Raw genomic sequence first — 19,580 nt, forward strand, 5'->3', positions numbered from 1 at the left:
AATGTCACTCCCATAAAATTATATTTAGTTTTTACCCAGACAATTTGGGAATTACTCCACAGCTTTCACTAAAAAATTATAAGACTTAGAACTCTAAAAATGTCAAACCTTCAAGTTTGCCTGAATTTGTCAGCTAATATAGTAAAAACAATTTAAAAGTCTGATTAGGAAGCAACTTGGAAAATATCCCAAGATATAAGGGAGACAAAAAAAGAGATCAAAACATCACACATAAATCTGTAGAGCAGAAATACATTATAAAGGAAACCGAAGGTTGGATGTAAGATCTAAGGAACTATCTACTGCCAAAGGAGAAAGGCTTTTTAGGGCATTAGCCTAGGATTCTCAAGTTATAACTTTCCATCTCCAGTTTTGCTACAGCTTTGGTAACTCTCTTCAAATCCTGCACTCTTGGTACAACTCCAGTCTCTCTCTGTAAAGAGAACAACACTTGACCAAACCACAGGTGTGCCGCAAAGCCAAACTCTAAGCAGACCTGTCTTAACTTCATGGAGCGATATCAGTCCTCAAGCCTCTGAGATCCAAACTTTTTTATGAAGCCACATTGCATAAGAAAAGCTTTACATTAAACTACAGAAGTGCTGCCTTGTTCTGAGGATCAGTATCCCCAGGGATCAATATTCAAGGACATGGAAGAGACAGCTCATAGAAAATAATATTCGGAGACCAAATTGTCAGAAAAAAAAAAGTAGGTGTAATTCCACGACATTTATGCAGAAATTTGCCTCCACTCGTGCTTTCTCAAAGTCAGCCGCTCCCTAAAACAGACATCCAAGGAGGAGACTCTGCAAAGCCTCCGGCTTCATTCGCTGTGCACAGCTAAACAAACCAGCAGGCGTGTGACCCGGCAGGGGCCAGCCCATCGCAGCGCAAGCGCTGGCAGAGTGCCGCCCCGGCACTTCGGGGGCTCCTTGGCACCCCGCTGCCAGCTGTGGCGGCTGGGCACCCTCGGTGCCGTACGGCCTCCTCCCCAGCCCGTGGCGAGGTAGCGATGGACAGAGGAGCAGCTGCAGCTCCCTCGCGCACCGCAGGCCCGGCTGGGTTGCTCTTCATGGGGGGAGAGCAAACCCGACGACAACAACTAGGATTCTCTGCAACATCTGTTTCTGTTTTTCTCCCTCCATCTGGCCAACAAAACCACGAGGGCCCGTGGCTCGGCTCCAGCGCTGCACGTCCTGTCGAGAACGTGTCGCGGCCATCAGCAGCCTTCGGGCCTGCACCTGCGTGGAAGGCGCTGGGTGGTTCGGACGGCCAGAACCGCACCACGGTGATGTGCCCTGCTGAAGGACAGAACGCTCAGGAGTTAAAGCCCATTCTTCTGAGAGGTCCAGAAGTTGACCCTTCTGCCATCGACACGTCAACGTGCACTAATCTAAACAAAGGTCTGGCCCAGAATGACCAGAATTGTGGCATCCACTCTGGGAAACAAGGAAGAAGGCCCAGCAAGATGCCCGCTAACAACCAGCACAGAAGTGATCCGCCCTCCACCCCACGGCACCCAAGAGGGCAGCGGCAGCGCTTGGGCAGGACACGGTGGGGGGCAGGTGGGGCACCAGCACCCAGCACCACAGAGCCCAGCACCCTGCTCCTGGCGCCCCCCTCATCCTCCTCCTGCTCCTCCACCAGCCTGAATGAAATCGCGTCTCACGGCCGGTTTAGCTGGCAGTTCTTTAAATTACTTCCTTGCACTTTCCAGAAGGCAAATGAACTGTAGCGGAGCTTTCTGGGCGCTCGCCAGTACACATCCCTGAACTAAAACAACGCAACCCTCAGCTACATCATCTCCTCCCGGCTGGCGGTGCTGGGGCCCGTCCCCGCCACCCCGCACCCCTGAGGCGGCTGGCGAAGGCCCGTTGCCCCGGCACCCCGCTCAAGAGCACAGCCACAGCAGGGCCACACGCACCACAGGGCCCAGAAGCAGCCGCTACGGCAGCGAAGGCCCTGCTGGACCTGGTTAACACCAGACTCAGCATCTCCCCCAGGGGCACAGCAGAGGCGCAGCTCAGCAGGGTGCCCGCACCCCCAGCACAGCGCTCCCGTGCCCGGGCAGCGCAGCCCAGCCCTGCCAGCTGCGTGCCCACAGGCCATGGTCTGAGAAACCTGTGCTGTCCCGGGCAGGCTGGCTTTGGTGGGAAGAAAAGCAGCCTCGCAGCCGTGCCGGCCCACCTCAGGCAGCAGCAGGGCTTGACTTCGTCCCTTTCACCTCCTGTCAGAAGCGCAGGCTGGGCAGCAGAGTGCATTAATCAGTTCGGTTCAAAGCTATTTGTAAACAATGCAAGCTAATGGACTGTTGAATGTGAGATTTGTCCCCAAAAGACCTATGAACAACGTATAACTTCTTACAGGAAACAGCCATTTATATAATTCCTGTGAACTTGTGTCACCGCGCTGGGGGAGGAGGGGGTGCATTAGTCATGCACTAGCAGATGTTTTGACTTATGTAAGGCTTTAAAAATAAATAAATAAATAAATAAATAATCTTTTACTTAAAAAAAAGACTACGTCTCACCCTGGAGGCTCCCTGAGTGACGCCTTGCCCTGGGTTGTTTGTTGTCACAGAGCCTTGGGACTCTGGAGGAAATGGCTGACGTGGGGCTCTGCTCCGTCGCGGGTGCATCGCATCGCAGCGTGCATCGGCCTCGAGACAGCTCGCACCTCGTCAGGTCGCATCTGAAGCCAGCTCACACCCCGGTGCAAAACGCTTGGAGAAACCCCGAGACAGCACGTCTCCCTCCTGACAGCCGGCTGCTGTCCCAAAAGCTGAGCACTGTTTGCAAGCCCTGCAGAGTGCCTGTAAGCCACGGAACAAACGCAGGGCTGCTAGCTCCGTTAGCTCCGCACGTGCTGTCCCGCTGGTACTTCCCTCACACCCTCGCCGTGCTGCTCCCAAGGCCCCAGGCCTGGTGTCCCCGCAAACTGAGCAGTCAGGTGGGTGCCTGGGTCAGAATTAGCAGTCAGGTGGGTGCCTGGCCTTTGGGTGCTGGCCACATGCATTATTAGCTTTAAAGGTCTGGATAAGTTTTGCCCCACTGCTGGTGCTTCAATGCTAGGACACAAACTCCACGGCTTCAGTAGCATCAACGCACTCCGACCATGGGTCTCGGATTTCTGGGGAGGGAGGAGGGGTCTTTATGGCAGGCAGCAATGCTGTTCTACCTCCAACAGCTACCCTTACCTCGATGTGCGTTTAAATACTTCTGCAAATTCCATATCCTGTGCTTTGCTCCCAGGAAAAACTTAGAGCAGAAAGCTTGGACAGCTGCTGTCTGCCAGCTGGGTAACCAGTGAAGCGATTCCGCGTGCCATCAGTGCTGATGAGTCTTTCAGCCCTAGCCGCAATCATAAACACGTTTCCAACTCCACAGCTCTGCAGTATTTACAGAAGATGGATAATGCTGCAATCCCTAAAGCTTGCTAAAATCTGGTTTCCAATGTCTCCACAGAGAGTGAGTCTATAGGGGTATATTAATATTTTTTTGTTGTTTTCCTTTTCTCATTTTAACAGAAGTGGGGAAAACTCTTACTTTTCGCTTGCAGAGGGGTGCGCCCTGCAGTGCCCAGCTGAGGAGCAGACGAGTTCCCTGCCGGAGCAGGCAAGCTCCGACCCAGTGGCCAGGCAGGCTGGAGGGCAGAGGGAAAGGAGGCAGCCTGGGGAGACACTGTTCTGGTCACGCACCAGAGCAGGAGGGAGACGTTTGAAGAAAAATAAAGCAATTCGAACTCAAAAAAGAATGCGCTGAAACCCAGCACAAACCACAGCGGTGCTAGCTGGTGCCAGGTTTTCCCCACACTGCCTAGCTGTCTCCAGGCAAACCCAGGGCAATTTGCCATCTGAAGAGCGCATTACCAGTTTCAAGAGTCGACCTCATCTGTCAGATGCTTTCCCCTCTCCGCAGTGGGGTGAACGTGTGCCCCCAGGGAATGTCCCCAGGCCGTGCGGTGCAGAGGACAGCCTCGGCCTCCACCCCGCGATGCCAAGGACTCCGCCGGCTGCTGCTGCTGGGGACCGCAGCACTGCAAGCAAAGCATGCTGCACGTGGAAGGCATCAGGGAGAAACGGGTGAGTCCCCACCACAAGTGATGTGGGTGCAACTAACACGGATCCCTGTCGACACACAGCAAGCCACCTGGCAGCAAAGCTGGGCGGCGTGGGCAGGACACAGCCACTGACAGCTCACCACGTCCCACCGCCCCGCAGGGGCTGCGCACCCACTGAGTGTGAACGCCCCCAGCCACCACACATCCTGTGTGCCGCCCCGCGTGCAGTAGCCACCATCAGCAGCACCCACAGAGCTATTTTGGGGCCACCCCGGCTCACGGCTGCATCACCAGCAAGGCCACACAGAGGGCAGGATGGGATGCATGGCCCTGTGCCATGAGATCACCGCAGGCTCTGGACGTGCCACAGCACATTGCTCCATTTTTGCTCTAAACATAGATGAAAACTCTTCACCTCATTTGCTAAAAGCACTTTGATGTCTTTAAACAGGAGGAAAAAATTAAATATATTACTAATTTGGCTTATTTAATTCAGTCAGCAAGACTGAAAGCACTTGCCGCACTCTGAGTCCAGGTTCAAAGCATTAATCAATCTAATTTCCACCACCATTTCTTCTCCATTTCACTTCTGTGTCATCTTTTCATTCATTATCTATGAGCATTACAACTGACAGGCTGCCCTTAGGTGCGTCTTTAAAGCACATGCAGTGAATGACCATTGGCTCCACCTAAATATTGAATGATTGGATCCACCTAAATAAAAGGCAAATTACCCTGAGAGTGTTTCTTGGCAATTAATTATCCAAAAGATCAGTGGAGGAGGCCAAGATTTCCTTCCAGTGCTTCAGAGCGGGCTCATGTTGTATCACGAGCCCTGCAGTGAAGGGAAGTGCGGTGCTGCTGCGGCTCCCCCCCTGCAAGCAGCGGCCGTGTCCGTGCCACAGGGATGTCACAGGGATGTCCCCAGGATGTCACGGGGATGTCCCCGCACTGCCTGGTGCTGTCCCGCTGAGACCCCAGCCCCGCAGGGAGCAGCGGCCCTGGCAGCGCGGCCGCTGTTGATGTTTGCTGCTTTGCACCCCGGCAGCCATGGCACCGCTCCGTCCACGCAGACCCCGTTCATCCTCCTGCGCACAACTTGCGTACAGAACCAGAAGAGGCTCCCTCCTCTGCAGCCCCTGCCCCGAGAGCTTTCCTGACCCTGGCTGCTCCAGCTCACCCTTCCTTCACACCTCCGTTTCTGCCCCACACTGCCCTTTTTTCTAGATCCCTTGTGGCTTGCAAGTCTTGATCACATTAATTCCCGTGGGCGTGAGTCACCACATGTGGCCCTGGACAAGCTGCCTCCTGCTGCTTTGGTGCCCGTAGACTCTTTGGGCCCAGAGTAATCTCTTGTGTTTGTACAAATGGCAGTAATGGGAGCCACTGAGTGGGTCTACAACGTGATGCAGATAAAAATGCCCATCTTTCAAAAACAGTTTTAATTCATTTGTGAAGTGCTTTGAAACCTTTATCTAAAGCCTTGCCTCTCTCAAATAAAAGTGTCACCAGCTCCAGTCAAGAGACAGATTGAAGGATTTGTTCCCAAAAATAACATGAGTTCTTCCTCAATGGTCCCCAGCGATTCAACCAACTTCAAGTCTTGAAATGCCATCTGAAAACGATGCTCTGGTTTCCAGGTGATCGCCTCCCACCCACACAAATGCCCTTCCCTGTGCCTACAGCACCCTTTCTGTTTTGTGAACTGCCAGGGGGAGAAAAGAAAAAGGAAAACAAGGAAAAAGGAAAAAGCTCATCAACAGCATACCTGCAGGAACGGCTTTGCTCCAGGGTCCACTTTCTCCTGCTCAGCACGGTCAGGAAGCCTGCCAGAAGCTGGCAGACGGAGCCAGGTGAACACAGCGCAGCCCACGCGGGCATTGCTGGCCGGGGACACGGCAATGCTGCGGTGCAAGGAGCCAGGCTCCTGCCCCCCATGGCGGGCACAGCCCCGCACAGCCCCTCTGGGAGGCTCAGCTCCTTTCCCCGCATGCCCGCATCTGCGCTTGGCTTTTTTCCAGACAGGACAGGAGCTGCTCTTGCTCAAGACAGAAGGCTATGGGCTTGCACCACGCTCCAGAGGAGGGGGCAAAAATGCACAGGGTGCTGCCTGGCCTGGAGTTATGTCCCGCTGTTTGGGCGGCCATTCCCACCACCCGAAGCACTGCACAGAGCCGTCCTTTCTTCTGCTTTCGCTTCCCCCTGTTTTGGCTTCACCTCCCAGTGCAGGACTGAAGAGCCCACAGCAGGTGCACTTACACCAACCTACGCTGCGAAGGCAGAAGCCCCCTCCTCGGCCCTCCCCGCCCTCCCTTAATGACTTCCCTTCAAGCGCAGGAACAGATCTCTGCCCAGGTGTGCTGATGGGCTTCAGGTGCTTCAGAAGCCCAGCACAGGAGGCGGCCCTGCCCCGGGGTTTGCCGGGGGCTGTTCTCTGGGGGCGAGGGCGCTGTCAGCGCTGCCGCAACGCCCGGCCTGCGCCCGCCGCCACGGCTCGCGGCGCCTCTCAGGGGAAGCGCGAATCCCGGGGAAGGGAGCTGGGCCACCGCCCACATCCAAATACCTTCCCCGGCCTCAGCCACCGAGCTTTAATAAATCTTTACGAGGGCTAATTTAATCTTCAGCCCAAGGCCGCCGGCCGGCCGCAGCCCGTGGCCGCGCTGCCACCTGCTGGGCGCGGAGCCGCCAGCGCCGGGCCTCGGCGGCCTGCTCGGCCCCGGCCCCGGCCTCGCGGGGGGCTGCGGGCCTGGCGGGGGGTCTGGGCTCGGCGGGGGGGTCTGGGCTCAACAGGGGGCTCCGGGCTCGGCGGGGGGCTGCACAGCGGCACTCGGGGGAGCCGGGCACAGGCAGCGCTGGCACCGGCGGTGCCCGAGCTCACCAAACCAAGGAGTTTGGGCACGGAGCGCTGACGAAGTGACCGCCCCGACGGCAGAAACACGGCGGCGGGACGGGCGGCCCGCGTGGCCTCAGCCGTACGCGTGCTGAGGGCGGCGGCAGCCCCACGGGCAGAGGCCCACCGACCACCGGCCCCTCACGGAGCTCCGGGTGCCCACCCGGCACCAGCGAGCCCAGCGGCCGGAGGGGCTCGGGAGCACGTCCCGCCGTCCCCCTCTGCCCCTCCGGGGATAATTACTGCACACGTAATCGGCTTTCAGAAGGAAAGCAAGCCTGCTCTTTTCAGTGCTTCGCTGCCAAAGCAATTCTCTCCATTTCAAGAGAAATACTAATCTCATACTCCTACACAAGCGAGTGCTAATGCGCTAAACTGCTTAGAGGTGCTTACAGAGTGAAGTGTTTGGGGAAAACGTAGGAGCAGCGACAGGCGATCTAGTCATGATCCCCCCAAAATACATCAGGTGGCAGCAGGGGGAGGCACAGCTGATGCTGAGGCTGCAGCAGGGGAGCGCTGCGCGGATGCCCCCGTGCACAAAGCCTGCTCACAGGGGCAGGGGCAAACGTCTCCCTGACAGGGCTCTGGGCCCAGCACAACAGCACAGCCCTACTCAACTCCATGGTTTGGGACAGGGAACCAGAAAGTGCTCCTTGTGTGTCCCACCTTTGCCTCTCTGCAGCCCAGGTCTCCTCACCCAGGATGCTGCGCCCTGATGGGGACAGTGGCTTGGCCCTGTGCTCCCATGGGACAGGCACAAGCGACATCCCCGTCCCCACGTGGGCCGCGCAGGATGTTTTTGAGCATTTACAGGCCACCTAAATATCGCCTTCCTCCCCCAGGCTTAGAGACTCACCGTGTCTTTCAGAATGTATTCAGTGTTTCCATCGGCAGGACAACGGCCTGACTTCAAATCTGGGCCAGGACTGAGGAGGTGACACTCAATGCCAGTGATGAAAACCTGATGAATCCCTGCACTCCTCTTGCTGCCAGAACGGCCCCAGCGCTCGGGGAGAAGTCAGCGTCTGGTCCCAGCGCTCAGAGGCTGCTCAGGCCTCAAGCTTGAGCAGGACACGTTCTGCTGCACCATGCTCTGCACACGTTCTTTAGCCTAAACTGCCATCAGTTCAGCGCCTTTTAATTAACAGGTTTATTTCGTTGATCTTTCTCCATTTCTTTCCTTTCCCATCCCAGTCACATGAGCCAGCCCACACCAGCTCCGGGTCTCAGGGGGCGCGTGGCGGTGCTGGGGGGGAGCGGGGGCTGGAGGCGCACACCCAGGGCTGAGCTCGGCCTCACGGCATCCCCAGGGCCCCCCCTTCTTGCACCCCAATTCCTGCAGGGAACATCAAGGCAAAGATTGGGTCAAGTAACAGAGGGAGTGTGCCCATTTGGTGGTTTTTGTATTTTTTTTCCAGAAATGCACTTTAAATAAAGAAGAAATGAGAGCTCAGGAATGCAGGGTACATCTATACTGGTGTAAATCAGCACAGGTCCTCCCACATCCATGGAAATGTGCGAATTTACACCCACATGGAGTTTGTGGTGTGTTTTTTTTTTTTTAATTGGCCTACATCTTCTTCCCTGTGTATTTTCACCATATGTCCAGAGCTGAAAGGAAAGCGTCCATCTGTTCTCTCAGCGGTTCATCTAAACAAGCACCCCACCGTCAGGTAAGTCACTGTCACCGACAGCGGGCCTGCCTGCGGGACGGGCAGGGGAAGCAGCCCGGAGGCCACGGGGCCCCTGCCCAGCCCCGAGGCCCAGCTCCGAGCATGGGGTCGGGGAGGAGACGCAGAGCTTGGCAGAGCCACCGGCACCAGGCGGGGACACGCCAAGGAGGGACAGGGACACGGCGCCAGCCACACGCGGCTTCCCGGGACGGCAGCGAGGCGGTGAACACTCTGAAACCACAACGGGTGTTTTTGAGAAAAGTTAAGCAGTTTTATTCAACAGGATGAGTCCACATCCAACCAGTGGCTCCATCTACATGGCATCATCAGCATACAGGACAGAGGACCCAATCAGACACTCTAGCTGAACGGCATCTCACCATACGTTACAGAGACAACACCCAAGGGGAGGACGACGACCGTTAGGAAGGGCAGCCAACCAGCAGGGTCCTAAGGTTTCCTGGCACAACCAAAAAACCCCTCAGACTACGCAACCCAGCCACTCAGAAGCAGATCAGACTCGGGACACCTAGTGCCGCACCGTGAAAACCACAACACTGCTAGTTAAATAACACAGCCCAGGATTTACAGAAGTGATCTGTCGGGTGTACTTCAGCCTAAGGAAGGAAAGCGCGCTGCCGTCACCGCCCGGGGACCGACGTGCTCGCACTCCTCGCCAAAGCCAGCGCAGAGAAGAGAGGGGCCGGGGCACGACGGCCCTGCAGCGGCACTGCCGGGCCCGGGCACCTGGGCCGAGCGCGGAGCTGCCTCGGGAGCAGCTCGGCGGGGGCAGCCGCGGTCCCGGGTGACCCGCAGGGACCCCCGGGAGGGTGGCACCAGCTCTGCACAGCAGAGAAACAACCCCGTGGAGCTGCCCTCCTCTTCCTCCTCGGGGCTTGCCCGGCGTCCCCTAACCGCTGCTAGGCTGCAAATTTTCACAGCTTGAGTGAACAGCTCTAGGAACTCTTAAAGCCTACAGTCTTTGAGCCTTTAAAGAGGTATCAAGGATCAGGATAAAGTCACTCATAAAACGTGAGTGGGTTCCAGTTATGATACTCCTACAATGTGTTTAAATTTTGTGCCAAGTTACAGAAAAATACATTTTTCCCCCTTAAATTTACAGTAGTTAAAACTACAATTGGAATACCGTATTAAAAAGGGGTAGTTTATTCTTCAACAAAATGTCTTGGTTTTTCTTTTCTTTAAAAAAAATTTAAAAGGATTTTAAAAGCAATCACCCACAGCACAACGTAACTGTACAAAGGAAATCATGATGTGTACAGCTCCAAGTACATTAATTCCAAGCATTTGTTCTGGTGCTCAAAAAGGCACTTAAAGATAAGAAAACAATTGTATTAAAAACCCACAACAAAAAAAAACAAAGGAAAACAAAAGGCAATAATTTAATAGAAAAACACTGGAATTTGTACCGTATCTTTAAAAGAAGGGGAAAAAAAACCAATAAACATGGTTTTGCTATCAAGTCATATTTGAAAGTATATAAAAAAAACAGACGACTGGCAAAGTGAATGTTCTCCAAGAACTAAATGGAAAAAAAAAAGAAGTTACTGGCAACGAATACACAACTCTCGTGCCAAGTGGGTTTCTTCCCTCCCCTAAGAGCCCATTTGCTGGTTCATTGCTAGAACAGACTGTGTGAACATCTGCTGCCCATAATGACAGAGGCGTTGACCTCGGGGTTAGTCTAAGTTTAGGAAAGGGGGGGAAAAACTATGAAGAAAAATAAACATCAATATGAACTAATTGCGGTAATTACAAATGTCAACTATGTTAATAGACAAGTACGTAAACACCATTTCCCCTTATAGCATTATACTGAGGAACAATGACAGAACCACTACATACAGTACTTTTTCCCCCACACTGTACACTGAAAGGTTAGGTTTCTGGTTTTTTATTTCTTTAACATTACTTTTTACATTGATCTATCTACTAAGTGCAAAGATTTGGTGAGTGGCATTGGCTTTCATCTAATCTTACCCTATATTTTGTACAGCTTACATTTTAACAGTTACTTTCCAGCACTGAAGCAAGTACAGCGATACATAAACGGACCGGACCAGGCGAGAGACAGCCGCAGAGGCAGGTGTGGCAGGGACACATGCTCGTGCACCGGACACAGAAAGCAGCAGCCCTCCTGCCCGGCGGGGCTGGCGCCGCGCGCTGTGACAGCACAGCCCGGCATCGGCCCGCGGGCTCGGAGAGAGGAGAGGAGGTTGACGGGAGAAAAAAAGCTGTGGACGGGGGAAGATGACCGCTGGATGAGGCAGGAGGGCTTGCTGAGGGACAGACAGAAGTCAGATACTGAGAGGAGGGCATGGACATGAAGGAGCTGTTAGCGCAGATTTCTGTGCAGCTGAGACTCACGATGGCCTGTTTCGCGCTGGGGTTGCGTGTGATCACGTGGAAGGGACCAAATTAAAGCACAGGTCACTGCGTGGAAATCTGTACAAGAAGAAAAAAACTGCAGGAGAAGCACAGAGTGTCTTGATTTCAGCATTACAGAGAGACTTGGTTATCAGACAAAATACCATGCAATCCCCAGCTCTTTCTGCATATTTTTTTTTCTCTGGGTTAAATGTTTAGAGGAAAAACAAAATGTAAATTATTTTGCATAAACTCAAACTGTTGTATTATATAGTACAGTACAGAAAGTGCAAAATATCACCCCATCAGATCGGTTACGCATCTGATATGGTCAAATATGGCTCATGCTTTTCATGCAAGAAGACGCAATCTGAATCAAGACCCTCGTGTACTGCTGTGCAACTTTAAATAAAGGAACGTTACTGTACCAAAGCCTCCTTGCCTGTTTAGTCCCATTTGTTGAGATATTCGTTAGTTAAAAAACAAAACCAAAAAAAAAAGTGTATGGGGAAAGTGAAATGAAGCATCTCGGAACTGTATAAGTTACTCTGTCTATGCTTTACCACAGGTCTGTCACCAGTCCTTGTTCATTTTGAAGTCTTCAAGAAAACTGCAGTTCAGAGGAGCCCGCTCGCCCCCCCAGCGCTGCGCTGTGACTGGGGCAGCAGCGACGCTCCTCGCCCTGCAGAGCCTGGGGAGCGCCCGGTCCTGCCGGCCGGGCCGTCACGGTGCGCACGAAGGAGTCTCAGGACTCGGCTTGAGAAGACTCCCAGCCGGCCTGACGAACACTGCTGTCATTTATGTATTTTCAACTCTTCTCCATAGGCCAAGTAGTGAATAAAACCCATTGTATCTTCCTTTTTTTTCTTATTGAATGCCAAGAGTTGCAGAATATAACTCTCAGGATTGGCCTTGTATTGCTCGACACACAGTTGCAATGTATTTCCACGCACGCACACGCAAATAGCCTGGGGGGAAAAAAACAAAGCAACAACAAAAAAAACACAACCCAGCATCTCTAGCGAGGACGTTTCAGAGCCAGTTTCTGAGGTAAATCTACTTTTAAAAAAAAAGTCACCAAATTCTGTACACTTCTGTAATATATACTTCTACATATAATGTGTATTCTCCAGTGACAACATGTAGACCTGCCGTCTCCTGCCGCAGGGCTGCGAGCTTGGGAAGAGTTTCCACACGGATGGGGGTGTGCGCGTACACACGTGCGCACACACACACGTACCTCGGCGTGCCACCAGTCAGGTACTCCCCCGGGGAGTCTGCTCGTGAGCACGATGCTGACGCGCCCTTTGGCCGAGCGAGGCCGGGCGGAGGCGCCGTCCCCGCTCCCCCCGCCCCGCGGCGCTCCCCGCGCCCAGCCTACATGGTGCCCGATTTATCCGCCGAGCCGCTGGGGAAGAGCTTCTCGGTGGGGGTGACGGCGGGGCTGCCCACCCCCGAGCTGCTGCTGCTGCTGGAGCGGTGCTGCACCACCGGCCGCACCGGCCGCATGGGCGGGGGCCGCAGCTGCGCGCCGGCCAGCCGGGCCGACAGGGCCGGCTTGAACGTGGTCATCATCTCCGTGGTGGAGCTGCTGCTGCGCCGCATGGCGGCATCGGGGTCGCGGATCAGGATGGTGTGGAGGGGGCTGGCGGGCTCCGAGTTGGCGGCGCCCAGCGGGGGGTTCTTCATGGGCTCCAGCGTGTCCAGCACCACGTCGGGAGCCTGCTTGGCCGTGTTCTGCCGCTCCAGCTCCCGCAGCTCGTTCAGCGCTGTGCTCATGGTCTTCTCGATGTCCTGCGAACACCACCGAGAAAGGGAGGTCAGCATCGCGGCCCGCCCCGCAGAGATGCCCCTGTCCCAGTGTCTGCGTGTCTGGGGGGTGGCTGGGGGGCTGACCAAAGATGGGGTCTCTCAGGCTGCTGGGCGAAGCAGGAGCTGGTGAAGAAGATACGGAGCCCAAAGTCTGGCAGCACAAAGGCACCCACTGACTGAAGTCAGTGGCAGTTTGGTCACCGGCTGCAACAGCAGCAACTGCTGTGTGCCAGGACTGATGCTGTGCCACCAGCCCCGATACCCTGCCCACCGGTCCCTGCAGGAACCAGCCCCCCCCAGTGGCACCTCCCAAACCACCGGGGCCGTGGTCCTGGGGCAGAGCATCCCTGGGTTTGCCCAAAGAGATCTGCCAGAAAGGGAGCCCAGTTCAGTGAAAAATGTCAATTTAAAGCAAATTAGGTAAATTGCCTAAAACTGTAGTGCTGATCTTTTCATTCAGAAATAAAGAGACCCTAATTTGCCTTCATCTATTTCAGCCTTAACCGAATTAAGGCAACTTTAACTCAGAGAGACCATCTGCAAAGTGACTGAAGTCAACTGAATCGATCATTTAAAAAGTTAACTCTAGTTAACTCTGCTCACTGTCCTTGTGTAGACAAGTCCTTCATTTTTCTAACGTATACAGCATACTTGGTAAGCCTCAGGTAATGTTCAGTAGAAGGAAATTAATTATCAAGTTAGCTCCAATTAATTATATTAAACTGTGCAGAAAATGAGTGGAAATAAACTCCCAGAGCCAAGCCTTAGGACTACCAAGTTCAGCGGTCCTACAGACTTCAAGGTAAATATTTATTTACATCAGCTGGGTGAGAATGCTTCCCGCAGCTCTAAAACGAAACCAAACCAAACCAACAAACAAAACCGAGAAGTGAACAAAACGGGACACTCGCCCATTCCTCCGGAGGCACCCCCTGCCCTGCCCTGCCCCGCCGGGGGGAGACAGGGCCCTGGGCAGTCACCAGCACGGGCACCGCTGCAGGGCGGGAGGCCGCTGCCCGTCAGCCGAGCCCCAGGGACCGGTGCCCACAGTTACGCTGCCCCAGACCTGACGTGGTGCCCCCGCTCGAACCCCCACTTGGGATATGCACTAGGCTACAACCAGAACTTTGTAATTTTGTTCATGCCAAGTGTAAGCTCTTGATAAACAGAGAAGCTGGGTAGCGTGCTGCAGAGCAAGCGAACAAGGAGCATGACTGGTGGAAAAGCAGACAGGACAGTAAAAAGTTCTTTCTTTCTGCGATTACCATTAATTACCCCACTGAAAACAGCTGATTCTACACATAACAACCTGCCAAACCCCGCACAAGCTCCTTCCCTGTGGTGGGCAGCGGTGTCCCCAGCAGCTGCCCTTCTCCACGTGGGCATCACTGGCTGTGCCACCGCCGTCGCTCCTGGCTGAGCGCGGCACAAAGCCAGCAGCCTGGGAAATGCTGGAACTGGGGGCTCTGCACAGCCCCACCACACTGAGACACCGGAAAATTCGGCAGTCTGCTCCGTGGAGGGCCACACTCCAACACGTTAATAGGTTTAGTGTAGCCTGGCTGAGGGCCCCCAGCGAGCAGTGAGTAGAGGAGGCCTGCAGGCTATGCTGAGGTAACATGCATGGAACAAGCACTGGGGAACTGATGGCGAATGCTGCTGCTGCTGATGAATAGCTGGGGGCATCCTATTGTGATTAGGATAACGTTTTGAGGTCCTAGCTACCAACAGCCAGTAATGAACCTGAAATGTTTTCCTCCATGCACTGAGCATCTACCAAATCCTGATCTGACAGATCCGGTTTTCCCCTTTATGAAGTGCCTGAAGAAGATAATGCACTTCCCTCCCTGGGGGAGCTAGGGGCTGCCAGCGCATCTCAGTGGTGGATCGAACACTGCTGTCTGTTGTCTCAAAGCAACAAGGTTTGTGGGAAGAGGCAGTACCTCTTATTAGACACACCAATACAGCTGAAAAAGCAGGAAGGCTGTTGGCTGCTCTTTTTTGTCTTTAAATCATCACAGCTACAACAGCACCATCACTCTGAAGTGCTTTGAGATGAAAGGGGCTCTGCAGTGTTCACCCAGTGACTTTTATTTTACCTCTGGATCCCTGGGCACCGAGAGCCACTTCACAACCCTCTTACCTCAGCAAGCGCTTCTGCTTCTAGAGATTTCTGATCTCCGAGACTACTGTGTCTAGTCGATCCACAGGTCGATCTCAGCGGGTGGCCATCAGACAAGGCCTTCCTGTCTGGGAAATTGATGCTCCCTGCACTGCCGAATGTCGCCATTCTGCGCTTTTCGGGGCTCTCAATCCTGCCTCTGTTTAGAGGTATTTTGTGGGGGCTGCTAGGGCAGGCAGCTGCTCGAGGAGGAGTGTCTATGCCAGGACCCATCCCTCGGGGCGGGCTGTGGGTGTCCCCCCCGCTTCGACGGCGAGGGATAGCTGCGCCGTCAGACCTCAATCTCACTCTGCAAAGAATTCATCACAAGACTAGGTCACCGTCCGTCAGATAGAAGCATCTGGTTGCATGCTGTAAGACAATCTCTCAGCTCTGAAAAGTCAGGTCAAACCGAACTCAAGCCCTTCAGCTCCAGAAGGCTAAAGCAAGAGGTGAGACAGACATTTTAGCCAGTGCCAAGAAAGAGACAGCATTGACAGCATTGTACCTTTTTTAGTTGTTAAGATCTACGTTAGCAATCCACACGAAAACCCCTTCCATGCTCACATTATTCCACAGAACACAGTGGAGCTTTCCCTTCTGTCTGGCCCTGCACAACACACTGACTTCTCCCTGCACGTGACCGTGACCACCTCTGTGTTTGCAGGAAAAAGAGAGTTTCCCTACCGGCCCATTACTCCGCCGAAGCCGTAGTCCACAATATGATCTGTCGGCGACTGGATGTCGTTCTTTGAGGAGGCTTTGTCATCCAGCAGAGGCCCGCTGCTCGCCTCACTGTCTGCCTTCTGACTCAGGCTGTCGGAGAAAGCATCATCCCTGGGGAAAAAGAGAACCCTCTCAGGCTGGCATGTGCAAAGGACCCTGAAACCTGCCTAGAGGCAGAGCAAGCAGTGAACAATGCCAGGTACTTGCACAGGCTAAGACCAATGTTATGTCTGCATCGAGCCGCTTTGAGTAGTCAATGACAGACGGGGTCTAGGCACACGAAGTACAGTATTTAGTCTTTGTCTTTACCAGCTTGAACTACAGACAATCTACAGCCAATACATGGAGAGGCATACAGGAACAGACACAGATTTCTCACAGAAGTCATTAAACCCAGGAAAATCTGGCCACCTATTTGGGTAGCTAAAGATGGACCCTGCGTAGGTAGGAGATTTTGACATCCTGAGTCTCCACACCGCCTTTACTCACATGTCTTGCACCACGATGTACTGGTGGGGTATGAGACCATCCACGCCGTTGTGTCTCCCTTCCCACCAGTCTTCTGAGGCCCGATGGTACAGGAGGAGTGAGGCCCCCTTCTTAAAGGACAGCTCTCGTGGAGATCGTCCAATGTAGTCAAACTTTGCTATGGCTTCAATCTGCTCCACTTCTGCAAAGGAGGGAAGCACAAGCAGAAAAGTTCGGTACAACCATCATGAGGGCACAATAAATCCCAGAAACAGCCACCTCACCTGAACAGCTCTAATCCTGCTGCCCTAGCTTTCCAAAAACATCTTACGTGGAGCACAAACCACCTTATTTTTAGACTGATCAATTCCTTTTGTTCTTCCAGCCTTCTCAGAATTTCTCTCAAACTCACAAACTACCGGCAACCACAAAAAGCTGCAGACCAGATGGGGAGCAGCTGAAATTTCTCTGTGTGCATATGGCATCCTCAACTGCATTCATATTTTCTTCCAACAAAGTAATTTCTTTGGTTACAGAATCCCATTATCTTCCGGATTGGGAACTTGTCAAGCTGTGTCAGATACAGCAATCAAAGCCCCATTTACCTTCTCTTCAATTCCCTCCCCTATCCTGGAGGCAGTTTGGCCTGAATTATTGATGAATAATGAATCTCCTTTTGGGGATCCCCACAGAAACGGTGATACCGGCTCTGGCCGGGCAGCTGCTCAGCACCACAAACTCATTCACATCTGCAGACCCTTCCCAGCACTCTACCTCACACTTTTTTCTGATTTAAACTCTACCAAATGCCAAAATTTTACAAATTTGCAGGATTTACAAATTGGGAGCTCAGGGCCTAAATTTCAAGCGGGCTGAGGCAGGAGTTCGCTTTAGGAGGTCAGTGAGCACATCGGGAGCTCCGAGCCCCTGGCCCAGGGTGTCACAGCAGGAGCTGCTGGCACGCCCCAGCACGTGCCTGGTTTGCTTTTAGCTGCCCATGGAGGGGCACAGCTCTTCTGCAGATCTGTTTCCAGCTGGGAGCACTGAACCGTAGAGGAACGGCTGCAGTGACTGGCTGCGAGGCAGAAAGCATTTCCCTCTGGATGGGAAGGGAGAGATCTATGCTCACTTCCTTCCAAGACTGAAGTAAAAAAGCAGGCTGCCCCCACCCAGCTAGCTCTAACAGCTAGTACAGCTGGCACGCAAACAGTCTAACTTCATTGTTTGAGATACCCGATTGCTTTTAACCCTCATGGGGACTTAACGAGACTGGGACACCTGCTAGACAGAGCAAATTAGCCCAGTTCCTTTAGATTTGCCATGCTCTCATTAAAAATAGGGAAAACTGATCTGTTACATCTGCCTCATCGCTGAACCATGGGCTCAGCATCAGGATGCACCCCACCGCTCTGCTCAGCCACAAAATGTGCAGAGGGGGAGCCACTGGAAAAGGACGCGGGAAACACTGGATCTGAACCATACTCCCTTCTCTGTCTGAGATCGGACAGGTTGCTTCAGCAGACAGGTTTTCCTCAGCTTAAAATATGAGTCTGCACCAATGCAAACCCCACCGTGCTCGGGACTGCCAGCGCAGGATCAGTGCAGAACGCTCTCGAGGACACACGGTGAAGGGCTTTCAGAGCCCTGATAAGATATTGAGCTTCACAGCAGGGAGGGTGCACGAGGTGAGGAGAAGAAGGAATATGGAAATTCACAAACTAAAGCTCCTCTTCTCCACACTTGCACTACAGTTAATCACCCAGAAACTCCAGTCAGAGCTATTAACGTGACCACCCAAGCATAAAATTGGCTAAATAGCAGCTTGCTCTCCCCCCTTCATCTTCTCATCCTCACGGCTCCCGTTTGTTCCTAGCATGCAAAAGCGTGGAGGGCGTTTTGTGCCGTGAGCTGTCTGACCCCCTGTGGTAGCTGGCCAGCCAGCCCTCCTGCCACCCCGGCGAGCCTCAGGACAGCGCCAGCGTTTTGTCAAGGGCGGGGGGCGAGGGAACAGCAGCCATCAGGAGAGGCACACAACGAGGTGTCCAGCTCCGCAGCACCCGTCCAAGCAGCAAGGCCCCACGACAAAACGCTGCCACGTGGCTGCACATTTGCTGTCCCTCGGCAGCACCAGCTCAGCTGCTCCCACGCTGCGCCGGAGCTGCAGGTTCCTCCAGGGGCAAGGCAGCCCGGCGCCTTCCTCTGCTCCCGGCACCGCGTTTTGTAACGAACACACTTCTTGTCCGACACTGCCAGCGCTCCATTTCCGTGCTCACCTTTGTGATCAACATGAGCTTCAGAGCTTACCGAGAGCTATGAAATGGCTCGTTTACACAGACGTGCGGGCAGACACCAGCTTACAGAAAGCTGGGCAGGAAGCTTCTCCAGAGTGCTGTGAGACACTGATACACCCAGCCGCAGAGGATGCACAGCTGGGTGCAACCAGCCGCATGCTCCCAGCTCGCAACATGTCCTGCTTTGCCCTCCAGAGCCAGCTCCACAGGTCTGACATGAGCAAAAATGAGCACATGGGTGCCAAAGCACCAAAGGAAACAGAACTGACTGGGAACAAAAGCAGGGTGCCGCAATCTGAACACAGGTTCTTTTTGGTTTCGCCAAGAAGATGGCTGTTTGAAAGGATATGATCCACGGCCTGACAAAGTCAGCAGACTCCCTCTCTTGAACAGACTCTAAACGGGGCTGCTGAGCTGAAGTTCTGTTCCCACAAGGCATCCCAGGGCCTAGAGCAAGCCGAGTTGGTCCCCAGGCACAGGTAAGTCCCCTGGCTCCCCCCTGGCTCTCATGAGCCATTTCACACAGCCAGTCCTTACCAGCACACGGCATGTAAGGAAAGACGACAAGGAGAAGAAAAAAAAGTCGTATATGGTATTAATGGAATCTCATAGAACAGCTGCATAAAAACAACCCCTGTATCCTCCCACGGAGTCAGACTGCAGGGAAGGTCCATGCACATCCTATGACGAAAACCTACAAGTAATGTTAGTATGCATAACCAAACCTACAAGCATCATCCACCACTAACGCTGAGAGGCACCAGTCCAGTTGAATGCAATTAAGGGCACGGTGCTTTCCTGCATGCATAGTTCTTCTAACACAGACCCAATTCTCTGCTGCTGATGTCTGTGCTTACCGTCATCACTGGTGTGTGGCTCCGTGCCATTGTCATGGTCAACTTCGTCAATTGTGCCTGGCTCGCTGTGGGGGCTGTCACTGAAATAAAATACACGGTGCTTTAAAAGAAAGAACGAGATTCTGTTCTCAATACAATTAGCAAAATTAAGCTGAGGGAAAATCTGGCCCCAAGGAGTTCTGCTTTTCATTTTTGTGGGACTGAGATACTCATTTTAAATCACAGCAGATCTTTGTACTTGCTTTGAGAACAGCA

The 19,580-nt window shown here is 53.5% G+C and overlaps 2 protein-coding genes across 15 annotated transcripts in view; both read right to left on the minus strand.

The window, feature by feature from the left end:
• Positions 1–6,361, minus strand: part of RAD18 (RAD18 E3 ubiquitin protein ligase) — a 67,482-nt gene extending 61,121 nt beyond the window's left edge. For 2 of the 3 annotated variants that reach the window (XM_083795231.1, XM_083795230.1), the window contains exon 1: positions 5,828–6,353. The gene's annotated coding sequence lies outside the window, so the exon portion shown is untranslated. Of the gene's footprint in view, positions 1–5,827 lie in introns of all 3 variants that reach the window. The other variant, XM_083795234.1, reaches the window with a different exon arrangement.
• Positions 6,362–8,871: 2,510 nt separating this feature from the next.
• SRGAP3 (SLIT-ROBO Rho GTPase activating protein 3) overlaps positions 8,872–19,580 on the minus strand; it is a 108,676-nt gene continuing 97,967 nt past the window's right edge. For 10 of the 12 annotated variants that reach the window (XR_014571353.1, XM_083795226.1, XM_083795224.1 and 7 more), the window contains 5 exons: positions 19,326–19,405; positions 16,199–16,379; positions 15,671–15,820; positions 14,966–15,293; positions 8,872–12,804 (listed from right to left, as the gene is read on the minus strand). Coding sequence is in view for 10 of the 12 variants with exons in the window: in XM_083795226.1 (XP_083651352.1) it covers positions 12,388–12,804; positions 14,966–15,293; positions 15,671–15,820; positions 16,199–16,379; positions 19,326–19,405 (1,156 nt within the window). In the remaining 2 variants the exon portion in view is untranslated. Of the gene's footprint in view, positions 12,805–14,965; positions 15,294–15,670; positions 15,821–16,198; positions 16,380–19,325; positions 19,406–19,580 lie in introns of those variants that run through there. The other 2 variants (XM_083795219.1, XR_014571354.1) reach the window with 2 other exon arrangements.

This window comes from Anser anser (genome assembly GCF_964211835.1).
Source record: "Anser anser genome assembly, chromosome: 12".
Lineage (NCBI taxonomy): Eukaryota > Metazoa > Chordata > Aves > Anseriformes > Anatidae > Anser > Anser anser.